Source organism: Ostrea edulis, chromosome 8 (genome assembly GCF_947568905.1).
Source record: "Ostrea edulis chromosome 8, xbOstEdul1.1, whole genome shotgun sequence".
Lineage (NCBI taxonomy): Eukaryota > Metazoa > Mollusca > Bivalvia > Ostreida > Ostreidae > Ostrea > Ostrea edulis.
This window is the reverse complement of record NC_079171.1, coordinates 13,284,319-13,301,004: the sequence shown is the minus strand read 5'-3', so window position 1 is coordinate 13,301,004 and position 16,686 is coordinate 13,284,319. Positions and strand designations below refer to the sequence as shown.

Genomic DNA, 16,686 nt, shown 5'->3' with positions numbered 1-16,686 from the left:
AATGAAAACGGGCGAGTTTGGTAAATCCGAATAAAGAAATAAAAATGCTTCACTTATTTCCAATTTTAGTATTTATTAGCAAGCCCCTAGGAGCTGCTTAATAGTATATACATGTACATGAACAGCACAGCGATAGATATGCCAAGCAGTTCAGTTAATTGAAACGTCCAGATTCTAGACCACATGAGGGGATGTTCATGATTAATCATCCAATTATTGTGACCAGCAGTGGAATAAAGCTACAAAACATAGACTTTAGCATGTTTCACAATGCCAATAGTACTGGAAATATAACCATTAAAGTAAACTCACTGAAGGAATAAAATAGTCAAATATCGTTGTACAGTATACCATGTATTTATGTTTGGGTTAATACCCCCTCCCCCATTTAAAAAAAATGTTTATCAACTTGTTGTGTTTTAGGTATATGATATAAACAATATCACACTCTAATGTTGATCTCGGATCTGGGATTGCCCCTCGAGTGATCTCGGGGCCAATCCCAGGTCCGAGATCAACATTAGAGTGTGATATTCTATATATATACATGTATGATCACCTGGTCAATAGATCTCTATATATATGATAACCTGGTCAGTAGATCTCTATATATATGATAACCTGGTCAGTAGATCTCTATATATATGATAACCTGGTCAGTAGATCTCTATATATATGTACATGCATTTGACGAAATGGTTCCTATTCATCTAAAAAACTTGTCCTAATACATGAACAATGAGTTCTTTCCAAACTATTTTAATAAATCATATAGTTTGGGATTTTTGGTTCTTCTTTGACCGATAGTATTTATAACTCTTGTCATATCATTTCATGTAAATCAGTGTTCCATCGGTTAGGAACGACACAGTTACACAATCACTTTCCAGCCATTGCGATTTTTTTTATCGACAAATCGTTCAATCTGGTGTCGTGCAAATGACATATAAAATGCAAACTTTCTTTATACATGAATATATATATATATATATATATATATATTAAAATTACGTAAAATCTGTGTGATAAAATTGAAAAAGGAATAAAAAAGTGATTTTTACTCTTTTCAAACGATTTAATTGAAGTTTGCACAGTATGCACTTCGCGGTTGAAATTAGTTTCACAGCTGGTCATTCTCTACCCAGAGTTCCGTGCGCTCCTCGCACTACACCTCTGTCGCCGGCTTTTTACAGAAATCTTGTAAAAGTTTCTATTATCCAACATTTATGTTTTGGACTAAATATATGGTCACATTATGATATGTTTTTGGTGCGATTAAATTAGTACTTACTGTAAATTGTTTAAAATCGCCGTTTTCTGATCATAAATTTGGAACTACTTCGTAATATGCGTATGAATGTAGGACATATACGTGGTGGATATTTAAATGGAAACATGGAATCAAAAGTAAGAAAGGCTGTAAAAATACGATAAAGCTTGTAAAATAAGAGACAAACAGCTAAATGGTAATAATGTGCTTATTAAATTGCCAGTGGGCTATGAAAAGAGCCTGATGTATCACCTGTTACCAGAACTTTTAAAGGGAAAGGAAACCGAGAATGATTGTTTATATCATATGATTATATTGTCACGCGATTCCAAGCGTTGACAGAGGTGTATGTGAAGCTTGCATAACGCGCCCTCTGGTGAGAGAATGATATCTTGTATGTATCTGCATTACTTTCACTTCTTGTATGTAACTGATAATACTTATAGTATATGTAAATGAAATTACTTTCACACCATGCATATTCACATCTTGCATGTAACTGAAAAGCCATAATCAAAGTTAAATATTAACTTTTAATTTTAGATTCTCATTACATATTGCAATAGAATTATAACAATTCTAAAAAAAAAAATTAAATCAATATTTATAATAACCAAACTTTGCTACTTGTTAGGAATGACAAGAAATGGTTTCTGTTGCCAAAAAAAAAATATCAAAATCGATTTTCATTTTAAATTCCTTCTTATACATTTAGGTGTTTCAATCTATTCCTAAATAAAATCGAACAAGAAAACATTCTCGAGAAAATATTGAATTATATAGAACCAATGCACTGTTCCAAACATCACGTCGTGTGTTTCCTTACCCCTCGTTTGTTGACGGGCGGTGGGGGTGGGGCTAAAGGATGTCTGTCGTGGTTGTCCGCTTGTTGCTGCTTCTTATTGACGTGGATGTTTTTTGGCTTTAAAATAAAAACAATATAACAATTAGGAACAAATATGCTCTGGGAAGTTAGGTAGATGATGCATGATAATGAACAAGTGGACATAGTGAACAATATACGATTTCAGAAATCCTATGCAGAATACAACATTGAAAGAATGTTAAACACGGACCCCAGCCACAGCAGAGGTGGGATCAGATTTCTAGGAAGATTAAGCATCCAATGTTGAGTGGTTGCACCCACTGTTCACCTGTTATCTTTATTAGGTAAACGTAGTACTTCGTAGTCAAAATCAGGAAAGAACGGCCTAACGCTTGGTATGAAACACGTCATAAATCATTCGACCAAATGGCAGGTTATACTTGCAAATTACATCGTTACAATGACCATAGATTTCGAGAAATATTGACTTTAAACAAAACTTTTGAAACCCCTCTAGGATTAACTTATTTACCAGTAGCCTGCCATACAATGAAATATTGCTACATAAAATAGGAAGTTTATCTTAATTTGAACGTATTCTATTTTGTAATTGATATATATGGGAAGTAGACGATGGAAAAGCTGAATTCATTTTGCTTGTCATAAATTGAGTGGTTATTTTCCGTAGTCCATGTTCAAAGAAAATCCAAACATGGAGGAGGCAGGAAGACTGCATACTGTTTTTAACTTCGGGCCCTCTAGGATAAAGCAAATCATTATTTTAACGAAAATGTTCACCGCAAATAGCAAAAAAAGTCGTCCATGCATCTAGATGCCAAGCTTAAAGCCACAGACCCTGTCCTCTGATATAGAAGCCCCTGAATAATAACTCTGACCATAAGAACACAAAAACAGATCAACCAACAAAGGGGCACAATTCGTATCCATGGAATATTGACCTTAGAGTATCCGTGCGCAGAATCTGAATGACGTCCGAAAATGTAAACCTTTGGATAAATCATCACAAGACGATGTATACTAGTAACATAATTTGCATATAAAGCATTGTGACTTTATTATCGTTGATCCTTTTGTTTAAAATACATTATAAAAGCATACACGAAAGCGTGTTTATCAAATGATTAATTGAATTAGAGGCATATAAATCAATAGTAAAGCGTGATAAAATGACTTGGTGTGAATTGTTTCTTTTTTTATAAACATCTACAGCGGAACTAGGATAAGTATAGAAGTTAGTTCAAGATTTCTTAAAAATTGTCTCTATATGTTAAAAATTAAAACTGAAAGTCAAACTTCACATCTAAAGGTCACCTAGTTGAATTTAAAGGGGGCGGGGCAAATTTGGATGGCTGTTGGATATAGCTTTGTGACCGTAAACACTGTTACACTGAGCACACGTCATCACACTACAGGTACATAGGAAACATCGAGACGCTTGAAAATTGTGTTTATGTTCAAATGCAAGAATGTTCAACTCGGTATGATACTTTGCTTGTTAAGTCCTAGAACTAACTCTCTCCCAAGAAATCGTCCATGTTGAAATACAGGAGAAATTCTGACATACCTTGACGTCCGTGCCGTTTGTGTGAACTGTCTGTCTCTCCTTGTTGTCCTCGCTCACCTACAAGACAAAGATTTTCAACCTTTTTTGAATACTTATTTCTTGCATACAGGATATGATATTTTGTTCGACACCATTGATCGCTTAAAGAATAGACAGTACTTGAGAACATACGATAGGCAATCACGTGAAATTTTTATCCAATGATTACGAACAATGATTTTTATCTGATCAATCCTGCAGCGAATACCAAAATCGTAAGTAGGGCAAAGACGTACCCGTGAAAACACCAGAGTTGGGAACATATGCTTACGAGGAACACGCATTCCCTACTGACCGGTCACACAAGCTGTGAACTCGATATCTTAAACAGTGATATGTAGTTAAAATCAGTATAAGAACGATCTAGGTATGAAACACGTAAGACGACACTCTACTTAGTGACAGGTTTTTATTTCCAAGTATAAAATGACCATAACCATAGAATTTGAGAAACGCTGAATTTGAACGAGACTGTTAACAGCACTGCAACATCTGTTAACAGCCTGTCGTGAAAATTGATCATACGCATAATATGCTCTCATATATCGAATTATTTGAGAAATATAAACATCATACGCAGGTCACCGCAGGTGAATACCGCTACGTAAATAAGGATTTCTACATTTCTCTCCATTAAAAACGACGTTTTAGGACTACAGTGTTTGCATAACACGTGTGCTTCTCACGTGATTGGTCTTACCTCGTTACCTGGGTTCTGACCTCTTTTATCAACAAACTCATCCAGTAGATCCAGGAGTCTGCGCAGTTTCAAATCTGGAAAAAAAATCAGAATGGTCATACTGGTGGATATTTTCATTGAATTCATGAGAATGTCATTGATATGAACTATTTAGTCGCCATAATTGTAACTTATGGAAATTAGAATAATTTCAGTTGGAGCAAAACTTTATTAAAATCATCAAACGCCAGATTTTTGTTAGCTGATTAAAGACACAGATAATATGTAAAGGTACCGCGACTGAGCTACCCATAGGCCGATCATATAGGTAGGAGTAGAATGTTGACTACCTGTACCTACTACTGATGTTTTATCTACATGTATCTAGTACTGATGTTTATCTACATGTCTCTACTACTGATGTTTTATCTACATACTACTGATGTTTTATCTACATACTACTGATGTTTTATCTACATACTACTGATGTTTTATCTACATGTCTCTACTACTGATGTTTTATCTACATGTATCTAGTACTGATGTTTTATCTACATGTATCTAGTACTGATGCTTTATCTACATACTACTGATGTTTTATCTACATACTACTGATGTTTTATCTACATACTACTGATGTTTTATCTACATGTCTCTACTACTGATGTTTTATCTACATGCAACACTGTAGGTCAAGTGAGGAACACCATCGCGCATCCTCTGCCATATCCTCATTCAGATTGAATCACGGGTCTATCACTTTTTCATACTTTATTAATATTCACCCCACAGTGACAGATATAACATCTAAGTTTTCCACGTTACCCAAATAGCCCAGTTAAACTGTTGTTATTCGTGACATTGTCAAATGTTCCGGGCTAAAACATTTTTGCGTCGCATGTATATTTTTTTCAGGTCCTTGAGATACCGCACGTCATTTAACTAATTTTATAGACCCCATTATTACTTACGATTAGCTTTCATATCTAAACGAATAGCATATGTCAAACTCGGTCAAACATCTTAATTGAGTGAGAAAGAGATATTTGCACATTGACGGATAAAAGGACTGCTGAATCGTACAGGGTTTTATTTATTATAGATTGAAAGACCCCAACAATGGCTCGGGGCATAAAAACTGTAAAAAAGAGCAAATTATATATGGATGACGAGACGGTATCTCTTCTTTCCTTTAGAACTTTTTTTATGTATTTAAAATTGCAATTGAAAAAACCATTTCATTACTTTTAGTGCACTTTACATGAATTTTATTTGTACATTAAGATTTCTGATTTTTATGCCCTTGATTAAATGTTGTTACACAAGCGATTTAAAGAAATGCTTATCTAGTCTGAACTGGGTCATTATTTAAGTCATCACGTGATTACATTTATCACTGGGGAGGGTGTAAAAAGTAATATCTGGATCTACGTCACAATTTTAAATTGATTACGCAGGAAAACATGTTTTCATCCTTCATCAGCATGTTTATATCCACTATCACCATGGTAACGTTATTTAATATTGGTTTTACACTAAGATAATGTCAAGTTTTTTCCTTGTTGAAGTTGATTTTATTATTTTCACTAGTGACATACCGCATGTTTGGCTAATTTCCTCTGCAAATACGTTTCAAATTTTAAAGTGCGCTTTAGTACATTGTTTACGTATTTATCTTAATCAATCTTTGTTCATGCTATCATTGAATTTTCTTTGTTTACTCACAGATCATCATGATCTGATTTTCGATATTTTTTTCCGTTTTATCGATCGTATATTTGTCCATAGTTTGGCTCCTCCTAGTTGATGCCATATGGACTGCCCTGCGAGAACATAAATTCGAACGACCACATTGCGATCTATGGATAACTTCTGAAGGTAAAATTGCAGCATTCTAAAATTCCAGTGGTTTCTAATAATATTCATTGATTTATAAACTTTATTTTCTTTCCCTCTAAATTAGCAGAATTACACTTGACATCGATATAATTCTTCACTTATCTATTATTGACCCATCAAAGCTGCAAAGAAAGGGAAGAGGAATAAAAAAAATCATACTGTTTAGAAACATCCTTCCCCACATCACCCCCAAATACCACAACGATACCCTGACGTCAAATCCCAGCCGATGAGATACAATTATAAGTTATAAAATAGTTAGTTTATCACCGGAGAAAGAAATAAAGTTTAGATTTTGCTATCTTTTTAGACTGACGATGACTTTGTGTCAACACATCTGAGAAATCGACATAATTATCTGACAAGTCGATATACTTATCTGGCAAGTCGACATAAATATCTGACGAGATATGGCAGAAATGGGGCACCATAAAAATCAGTGACTAATGAACGACTTAATAATTAGACAGTATTTGACCCAATGACCCATTTGACTGCACAATCGAATATCCTTGTACACTATTACTAAATAGATTGGTTTCATTAGAAACATCGACATTCGGCAAACTTTGTATCCTTATCAGTCTATAGCAAAAGTAACGGACGGAGTTAGAGAAAAAAATCATTACAAGAATACGATACGGATCTCTCTGAGGTGAAGGAGATCCATACGGTGTTCAGAAGATGAAATTAACATATTTGACGAGCCTGTAACTTCTTTGATGGAATTACCTGAATAGGTAATTAATGTGGGTATAATAATGAAACTTATTATATACTTTCAATTTCATCACTTCTTTTTTCTTTAAAAGTTTGCGGGCATATATCGGAAACATTCCGGCCCGTCACAATCACATTTCTACGCCGTTAATTTTCAAATTCTTCGTGTTTTCATCTTTTACTCAGTTAAACCGATAAAGTTATTGTTAAAAATAAAATTATTGTTAGTTTCTAAATGAAATTGAAAGTATATAATAAAAAGGTTATAGACTTTGTATGGGAAAGACACAAGCTCGGTCCGTCTACGCGCCAAAAAACTCGGTCGTCATATTTTCCCATACAAAGTCTATAACCTATAACTATATATATATATAATTAATGTGGGTATAATAATGAAACCTATTTCAATGGTAAACTGGAGGTACCCACCCCTGTTGAACAGGAAATATCAGGTTAAAATTGTTATTCTATAATTGTATACAGACGGATGTATCAAATGTCAACCTGCCCCCAAATTGTCTCTGTGAATATTAAATTCTACATACGTATAATTAAATTGGTCTTATCATCTCTTTCGAGAGACTTTTAATGGATTTAAATTGCTTGTTAGGTAACAATTTCTTAATTTTTAATGTGTGTTCAAGTGCGTACACCGGTACTTAATGTATGAGAATTACAGGATTTCTTTTGATGTTTCGTGTGGATAATTTTACCACGTAATGAAATTAGATTTAAGTCACTTTCACATATGTTGTTATTTACAGAACAAATTCAGAACGTAACACTAAGGAGGCGCACATGTACAAATAAAAACTTGTTTATTTCACGTAATGTCAAGAAAGTATTGGTGCAAATCGGAGCAGCGAAGGTAATGAAACCATTGCCTCGTTTTGCGTGCTAGCGATTGAGGGTGACCACTGTTGGTATTCATACGCGATGTTCGGGGAATATATCCATAATTTTACCCGTTACACCGCACTATACTTTGTGATCTGTAAAGAACTTAAAATGAGGAGTTTGCAGCATTTTGGAATTTCTATGTTTTTCAACAGTATTCACATTACTTTGCAAATATTTTCTTCGCTTATTTCATTTTTTCCTGACGTTTTCCCAAAACTATGGCATGCGTCTTTTGTACCAGCTCCCCCCCCCCCGTCTTTTGTACCAGCTCCCCCCCACCCCCTCCCACCCACAAACACACCTCCGGTAAAATCAAATAAAAACATTCTAAAAATTGTTGGTTCCTGAAATCAGCATTTCTTCCTGTCAAGGAAAAGAGTAAAGAGTTTCTAAAACCAATTTCTCGGGGAGAATACATTAAATGTAAGGCGAAAAAGGGAATATTTGCAAACCCGATTCTGTCACAAAGGCCAAGATGACTGACCTAACCGAACATCACGAACTTTACTTTTATTTTGTCTTACATCTCTGGAAAAAAAATATTTTGGTGTAATCTCGGTCTCCATTAACAGCAGTGACGGGGTAACAAATAATACACACTCACAATATTGTGGGATTGCTCAGAATTCTTATTATCTGTAATATATATGCAAGAAATACTGCACTTTCCATGAATTTTATCAACTTTTTAAAAAAGAATTTTATCAACTTTTTAAAAAAGAATTTTATCAACTTTTTAAAATATAAATGCTTGGTGAGCGGTGGTTCAGCGGTTAGTTACGCCCAGGCCGCACCTTGTGTATACCGTGGCCACATCTAAGCTGTGACGTGTTCGGAAGGGACTACACCTCCTCTGTACACTTTGATGGATTCTAACGAAATACAATATCACATTAAAAAAATAATAAGCTCCTTGTCACCAATCTATCATTCCTTCATGTAGCAATTCATAACGTTTCAAGTTCAAAGGGTTTCACTCCATTCAAAATTTCCATTTGCTATTCAGATATATTTTTACATTCTTATGAATTACATTAGTTATAATCACATAGTGCATCTCCGAGATGAATTGCAGCGCCATCAAAATTAGATATAACTTTAACGTTCCCTTCATCGCCACCATGTACCAATTCAGAGTATGAAATTTTTAGTTTTAAAGTAGTTGAATGATATGTGAAGTGTATATCAAATATATCTCGAATTCATTTGAAATATTGATGTCTATTTCCATGTGTAATGGTGTCTGTTTTCACATTTACTGAATCCATCAAACGTCAGGACATAATGACAATTAATTGATTTTTTTCACGCGATTTACGTTTAATTTATCGATGCTGTGTAAAATGGATTTGTATCGAACTTACATGTAGACTGAGGGGGAAAGTTACAAATGAGCTATACATGTACATGTAAATAGTTATAGATTATCAGAATTTCTGGATATAATCTAATTACTAGTACTTAGAACATTTAGATCTCTTGAATATGGGGGGGGGGGGGTAGTTTAGTTTTGGGGTTTTTTTTCTCTGTCATTTAACGTTTGTTGTATGTATAATAGAGCATGGAGCCACGCACGACGAATAGACTGGGAGGAAATCGATATACATGTATGAGCACAGCAAGAGAGTGAATTCAAAGCAAATTAAATACTATTGTACAACGCAGTGAAGTTTAATTCTGTTTTAATGTTTTCGAACGGAAACACTGCAGATAAAATCCCCCTTTTTTAAATAACATTTTTGCCAGAAATTCATTTTTTAAAGAAAGGATTTTGAGCTATATTCGGTATTCACACTACACATAATATACACATGTATCGTGATTTAGGACTTTATCAGCAATTTAAAGCTCGCTACAGATTAAATTCGTTCTCCTTAAGTTTACAGAAAATAACAAATTGTACATGTCAGCTACAGTGTAAGCATCAGGCTAAATTTCAATACTGCACCCTTTACGAACAATAACATAGAATCTCCCCGTTTCACACACAATGATATATTCAATTTCAGTCTACAGCTGACATGCATGTTTCTGAACATTGTAACAACGAAAATACTATTCTACAAAACATATTTTTAAAATCACCTTTATATATATATATATATATATATATATATATATATATATATATATATATGTATATATATATATATATATATATATATATATATATATTCTACATTTAATATATAGAAATCCTGAGATTATTTTTTTTTAAACCGCATTTCCTTGTTTTGATAAAGTAAACTTTAAGAGAAGAATTTTGGCAGAGAAGTTTTTTTACCTGAATCTATTCCTACTTTTCCTCTTAATGATCATCTTATGTATGACCAAAGTCTTTACAGCGGTTTCGATAGAAAAAGGTAAGCCCAACACGCGTTATCGTTGGTTTTAATTTTCAACAAAACGAAATCAAGTACCAGTTTAAGTTTCATATAATTACGTTTTCCCTTTCAATTTTGGTTTATGTAAATTTTTCTGGATATCGAGATCTAAATCTGAAAATAAGGGGAGCGACATTATTGTTTCAGCAATACCGGGATGTGTATCAATCTATAATCAAAGAAAAGACGTGTTTGAAGTTTTAGTTCACAAAGGGGAAGAAGGTCATGCAGAAGGGTTCACTGAAAAATTCACCTAAGCGACCACGGATATTTACTAATTATTTGTTTATTTAAATTAGCGGCCTCTGCATAGCAGGTTTGTTACCACGGAGTAGGCCCTAAGCGAAGGTTGAGGCAAATGTTGTTTGAGTACCAACAAAAAAAATAAATAATAAATTAAAGAAAAATTAAAGTATTGTGATGTAGATCGATCTCCTTCACTGTCACTAGGGAATAAATTCCTTTCGTCTTGGATATCTCTGGACAGACACAGAGATTAGAGAGCTATCTCATTAATCCTATAAAGAATGCAAAACTGAGAGTAGTACAGCGGAATACGAAATAATTCGCACGAAAGGACTCTTTGAATCTTAGAAGAAATTGAGAATCGTTTTACGGGTAGACTTAACGAAATTCTATAACACGACGCCGTTCAATAACCAGGGTGCGTTCAGTCCCCTTCCAACACATTTGGACTGTTACAGCCAGTTAAATCTGTTGCGCCTTCATCCATATCACCAAATTTTATATATAGCTCAAAGGGAACTTCCACCTTTTCACGACGCCCCCTTCCACCCCACCCCTTCCCCCAAAATAGTAAAACACAGCAAAAGTATGTGAGTTGACATGATACAGACAAACAAGTGCATAAAGTTAAACAAATAGATTATTTATTTTTTAATAATTGATTTTATTATGCATAAAGTATAGCTAGAATAATTAATAAAAGTAACCTAAAATGCTTCAAAACCGTTCGCGACCACCCCAACCCCAAATAGTAAATTAGCAAAAGTATGCATTTATCATGCATAAAGTATAGCTAGAATAACCCATAAAAGTAACTTAATAAGCCTAATAAGCCTAAAAACATTGGAGTCCCAGACTATTGGGCCCACGCCTTAACGAATCCTGGATCCGCCACTAAGCACAACCATGAATCAGCGATTGCATGTAATAGACCTGCTGTACATAATACACACCACTACTCCGTCCCATGCTAACGACGTCCAGCGAATTGACAGATATTTTCAATAAGGTTTAAAATGCGTAAGTGCGGTATACTCGGAATTTAGCATTTGAATTTACAATAAAGCAAGAATTCAACTGCAGGAGCATCAAGTTGAATATTGGGATCTCATGCGTGAATCTGCTGTTTGCAAGCATAATCAGCAGTATAGATAATGAAATTATATTGTTTAAGTTTTACAAACATAATCAGCAGTGTAGATTATGAAATTGTATTGTTTTACAAGCATAATCAATGGACAGATAAAGATATTCTTCGGCTACATGCAAGCCCCTGACCCCCCCCCCCCCTCCTATAGTCGCCACTGATCATGCAAATACTTCGGATAATGAAGTTCTGATTCCGTTCTGATTAAATGTTTATAGCATCATACGTACGACAGCAGATTGTATGGACGAACGGATGAACAGACGGACACACAGATATATCAAAGAGAATTTTTGTGTTAGTACCAATATTTGCCCCCAAAAATTAAACTGGAGAATGGTGAATTTTACCGACAATGCAAAACCTATGTTTGTCATTAAAACTGCGATTTCGAAGTTTGTAATAAAAACGAAGTGCGAGATATATTAGATTTTTTTTATGACAAGCGTGTCATATAGTTTTTCATAGAAGTTCCTACCTTTAGGATGCGGCTTCTTCGTTGGCTTTGATGCCACGATACTCAGTCCCAGGACCAGGACTAGCCCGATTTTTAGTGTCTTCATCTTTCTTCAGGCACTTCTACTACCTGTCAGGCTCTGATTTTTTTTGTTATTTATAGGGTGGTATTTAAAATGGAGGTGGTCCAAATTTGTCACAGCGAGGTGTGTTACATAAAATAATAATAAGTAGGTCTTTGACGTCTGCCACCCAAAGTAAGGTCACGTGATGAAATTTACATCCGTTTGGAAAAGTCATAAAAAATGATTGAAAGGATACATACGAAATATAAATGTATATTAAAATCAAACAGGTTAATAGTTAGTGTCAAAACAATGGTGTAGGAAGCACTTATTTAGCAAATCAAGTCATCTGTGTTCACAGATGTTCTGGATCGACAATCACCTCTGCTACATTCGCTTTTAGTTCGGGTATATTGTTTTTTACATTTGCACCATGGTCTGTCCGTCACACTTTCTTCTTCTTCCTCGAACTCCTTTTTTATTTTGAGCAGTCACCAATTAATCTTCTGAATATTTTTAATTTTACCCTGGAGGTAATATTAGGGTAAATAATAAAACTGATGCCTTTTCTACAAAATAAATAAATAAAAATAAAAAACTTCTCAAAAAGAACTTATCGTACGTTTTACGAAATAGGCACACCATCTTTTTGAAGATGATTATTGGTATCCTGTAGATGTGTATTAAGGTTTCAGAATTTTCATTTTTACCCTGGGGGACAAATGGGGTAAAAACGATGTTTTTCTACAAAAACGTAGTTCCCAAACCGCAGTAGCCAAATCATTTTTAACATTATGATTGGTGTTATCATGTAGATGTACAATAATGTTTCGATATTTTCATTTTCATTCTTGGGCCAAATGGGGGTAAAAATACGTTTTTTCCACAAACATTTAAAGGAGTAGTAAAATTAACTTTTCAACACAGCTTGGTGGGTCCTATAGATGTGCAGTAAGGTTTCTGAATTTACATTTTCATCCTGGCGATCAGTTGAGGTTGATATACGACATTTTTCTATAGAAGTTCTATTACATTTTCTTCTGTAGCAAAATAATCTTTTGGGAGATAATGTCCTTTAGATGTGTATTAACAAAAACCTGGTGCTCAGTGCAATGCGTCATGTGTAGCAAGGCTATATTCGCTTTAAGGGTTGGAATATTGACCATTTAAAAGATATTTGAGGAAAATATGTATGTGGGGGAGACCCCGAGACACTTGCCCATCAAAACACTCAATGTAACTTCACATACGTAACAGGCATATAACATAGAGTATAACAGGTATATAACATAGAATATAACATAGAGTATAACATAGAGTATAACATAGAGTATAACAGGTATATAACATAGAGTATAACAGGTATATAACATATAGTATAACATAGAGTATAACATAGAGTATAACAGGTATATAACATAGAATATAACATAGAGTATAACATAGAGTATAACAGGTATATAACATAGAGTATAACATAGAGTATAACATGTATATAACATAGAGTATAACATAGAGTATAACAGGTATATAACATAGAATATAACATAGAATATAACATAGAGTATAACATGTATATAACATAGAGTATAACAGGTATATAACATAGAATATAACATAGAGTATAACATAGAATATAACATAGAGTATAACAGGAATATAACATAGAGTATAACATAGAGTATAACAGGTATATACCATAGAGTATAACAGGTATATAACATAGAGTATAACATAGAGTATAACATGTATATAACATAGAGTATAACATAGAGTATAACAGGTATATAACATAGAGTATAACATGTATATAACATAGAGTGTAACATAGAGTATAACAGGTATATAACATAGAGTATGTTATATGATAACCGTTGTGGACTTTGCTGCTTACACAACTACTAAGGCATCTTCCCAAGGCAAGGGTTTCTAATCCGCTCCGCTTCATATAAAACCTTGACTGAATAGGCAGAGTAAGACGGATTAAAAAATACGGTTCTTTAATTGGCCTCATTAGAAGACGCATGATCCAATCAGAAATATTGTTTTATTATACCGGGAATTCATTCAAACAGCAGAATGCGGTTTTGTCAACTTTTTGACTGCGTTTGCTGTCGGGGATTAAGCGTCCCTTACCAAAACGAAATGTTTGCCGCAAATTTGCGGCAAATAGATTTGTTTGCCATAACTATTCATCAAAACATTGCAGGAGTTTGTCAGTGGTGGCAAACAGTTCTGGCAAAGTTCTGGTAAACATTTGGGACTTTTAAAAGGATTTACCACTAGTGGCAAACAGTTGCCGCAATTTTCTGGCAAACATTACAGATTAATATGCGTAATGTCCTGCTAAATGACGTCACATCGCATCGATTGACATGTGGATTGCGATCTGTGAATTGCAGTTGTATTCTACTATGTCGGATTGAATTGGTGACAATTCTCATGCTTTAGTAAGTTATACCATAGTTTGATAAAACTTTAATGAAATAAGAAGTCGTAAGTTATTGTGCATTTTCTGTTACATGGCGTATTTTGTGTGATGTCTGTCTAAGCGACTCAAAAGTCAGATCTTGCGCTGCGAAGTAAACAATAGGCCTACATTATAAATGTATAGAGAATTGCTCAGTGTAGTTTTATCATTTTGCTTTCAACGAACGAAGATAATAAACTTTAACCAATATTAATACTTAATGCAGAATATCGCAGGCGGATCCAGGCGGATCCAGGAATTTTTCAAAGGGAGGGGGGTCTACCATTGATTTTGGTTTTCAACGGGGGGGGGGGGGGGGGGGGGGGGACTACCCTCAAAATGCGTTATTTATACCCCTTTTAAAGCAAAATTTTCCGACCCACGGAACCCTCCCTCTAGATTCGCCACTGAATTCTTCGCGGATTTTAAAAGTAAGGTTATATCGCAGAAAGTAGGTCAAAAGTATCTTCATTCCTTAAATAAACTGAATTATACAAGCTGAATGCATGTTAAGTGAACATTTTAAAATGAATCTAGATGAAAGATAAATTGGACAGTGCTTTATGAGAAACGATTACACATTTACCCCACATTATATAAATGAACATTTAATAGTTTTAATGTACACTTTTATTTGTGAACAAACAGTAGAAAAGGTACTCAGAGAGGGACGTTAAAAAAGATACAATCAATCAATAGTTTCAAGATTTATCATACATTTATTTAATTTTAAGTGAATTTTTGGTGAAAACTGTGAATTTAGTTTTTTGTCAAACATTGAACTTTTAATCTCGCTCCTTTAAAGTCGTCAGTTAGTTGGATAAATTACATTAGTTTTATCATTGGGTAGAGGGGGGTATGTACATAAGATCTTTATATACACGCTATCCCACGCCTCAGATGCCTGTGGTTTTTACAAAATTTGGAGATCACAAATCAATATTTGAAATAAAAACTGACCGCTCTTGGATTTGACAAGTCAATGAACTATGATTTTAATTTTACATTAATTAGACAATTTTTTAAAAGAAGAGATACTTGGACATGCCGTGTCATTATCAATGACAATGAAAAAAATCATATCGCTACTCCGAAATACTTTTGTCATGATTCAACCAAATACTTCATTTTAAGTATATTTCCCAAAATTGTTTGCCACAAACTTGCTAGAACTGTTTGCTGCAAATTTGCCAGAACCAGATTGTGATCAATATGCATGCCAGAAATGTTTGCCAGAATCGTTTGCCGCAAATTTGCCAGAACTATTTGCCACAAAGTTCATTTGCATGGCAATTATGAATTTGCAGCAAACTTGCAGCAGACATTTGCCAGAGGTTTGCTGCAAACTTGCAGCAAATTTACCACAACTGTTTGCCAGAAGCTTTGTATTTCTGTAAGTGGTATACTTCGTATTTGAATAGCTTTCGCTGAATCTGAATATATGAAGCTGAATGTTGCAGATGCATTATTATTTAAACCAATGTAGTTCCTAGGTGGCCATTTGGTCTCGCTATCCTTGTTTAATACGCGCTCTCTGATTAGTCAATAGCATAGGTCAATAAAGTTCAAAATGTACAATGTCACTAGATGGCGCACCCGCAAACTCGTCTTACTCTGTCTATTCGGTCAAGAGTTTATAAGAAGCGGAGCGGATTAGAAACCCTTGACTCGGGAAGATTACTTAAATGCTTAACTTGTCGTACAGTACTGCGACAGCATCGGCAAGTTTTCTAGTTCGGCAATGCACCAACATGTTCTGAGTGAAATTGCTTACAGAAAGCTGCACACATCGAGTAGATATATGAATGAAAAATCATTTTGTTTGTTATTTTAACAATGAATCACAGTAATAGAAAAACTTCACTACCCAACCACTGAGTTTTACAAGCATGCATGACAAGGGACAAATTCTACCATCTTAAAGGATTTGATGCATGCATGAGTTTGTAACTCAATATCAGTAGTGTTGTTAAAATCGCACTCTCAGATTCTAAATAATA

The 16,686-nt window shown here is 34.4% G+C and overlaps 1 protein-coding gene across 1 annotated transcript in view; it reads right to left on the bottom strand.

Moving 5' to 3' along the window:
• Positions 1-12,283, bottom strand: part of LOC125662628 (fibropellin-1-like) — a 71,229-nt gene extending 58,946 nt beyond the window's left edge. The window contains exons 1-4 of the mRNA XM_048894909.2: positions 12,174-12,283; positions 4,421-4,494; positions 3,682-3,738; positions 2,097-2,192 (exon numbers count right to left, since the gene is read on the bottom strand). Coding sequence (XP_048750866.2) covers positions 2,097-2,192; positions 3,682-3,738; positions 4,421-4,494; positions 12,174-12,258 — 312 coding nt within the window. The 5' untranslated portion in view covers positions 12,259-12,283. The remainder of the gene's footprint in view (positions 1-2,096; positions 2,193-3,681; positions 3,739-4,420; positions 4,495-12,173) is intronic.
• Positions 12,284-16,686: the final 4,403 nt, after the last annotated feature.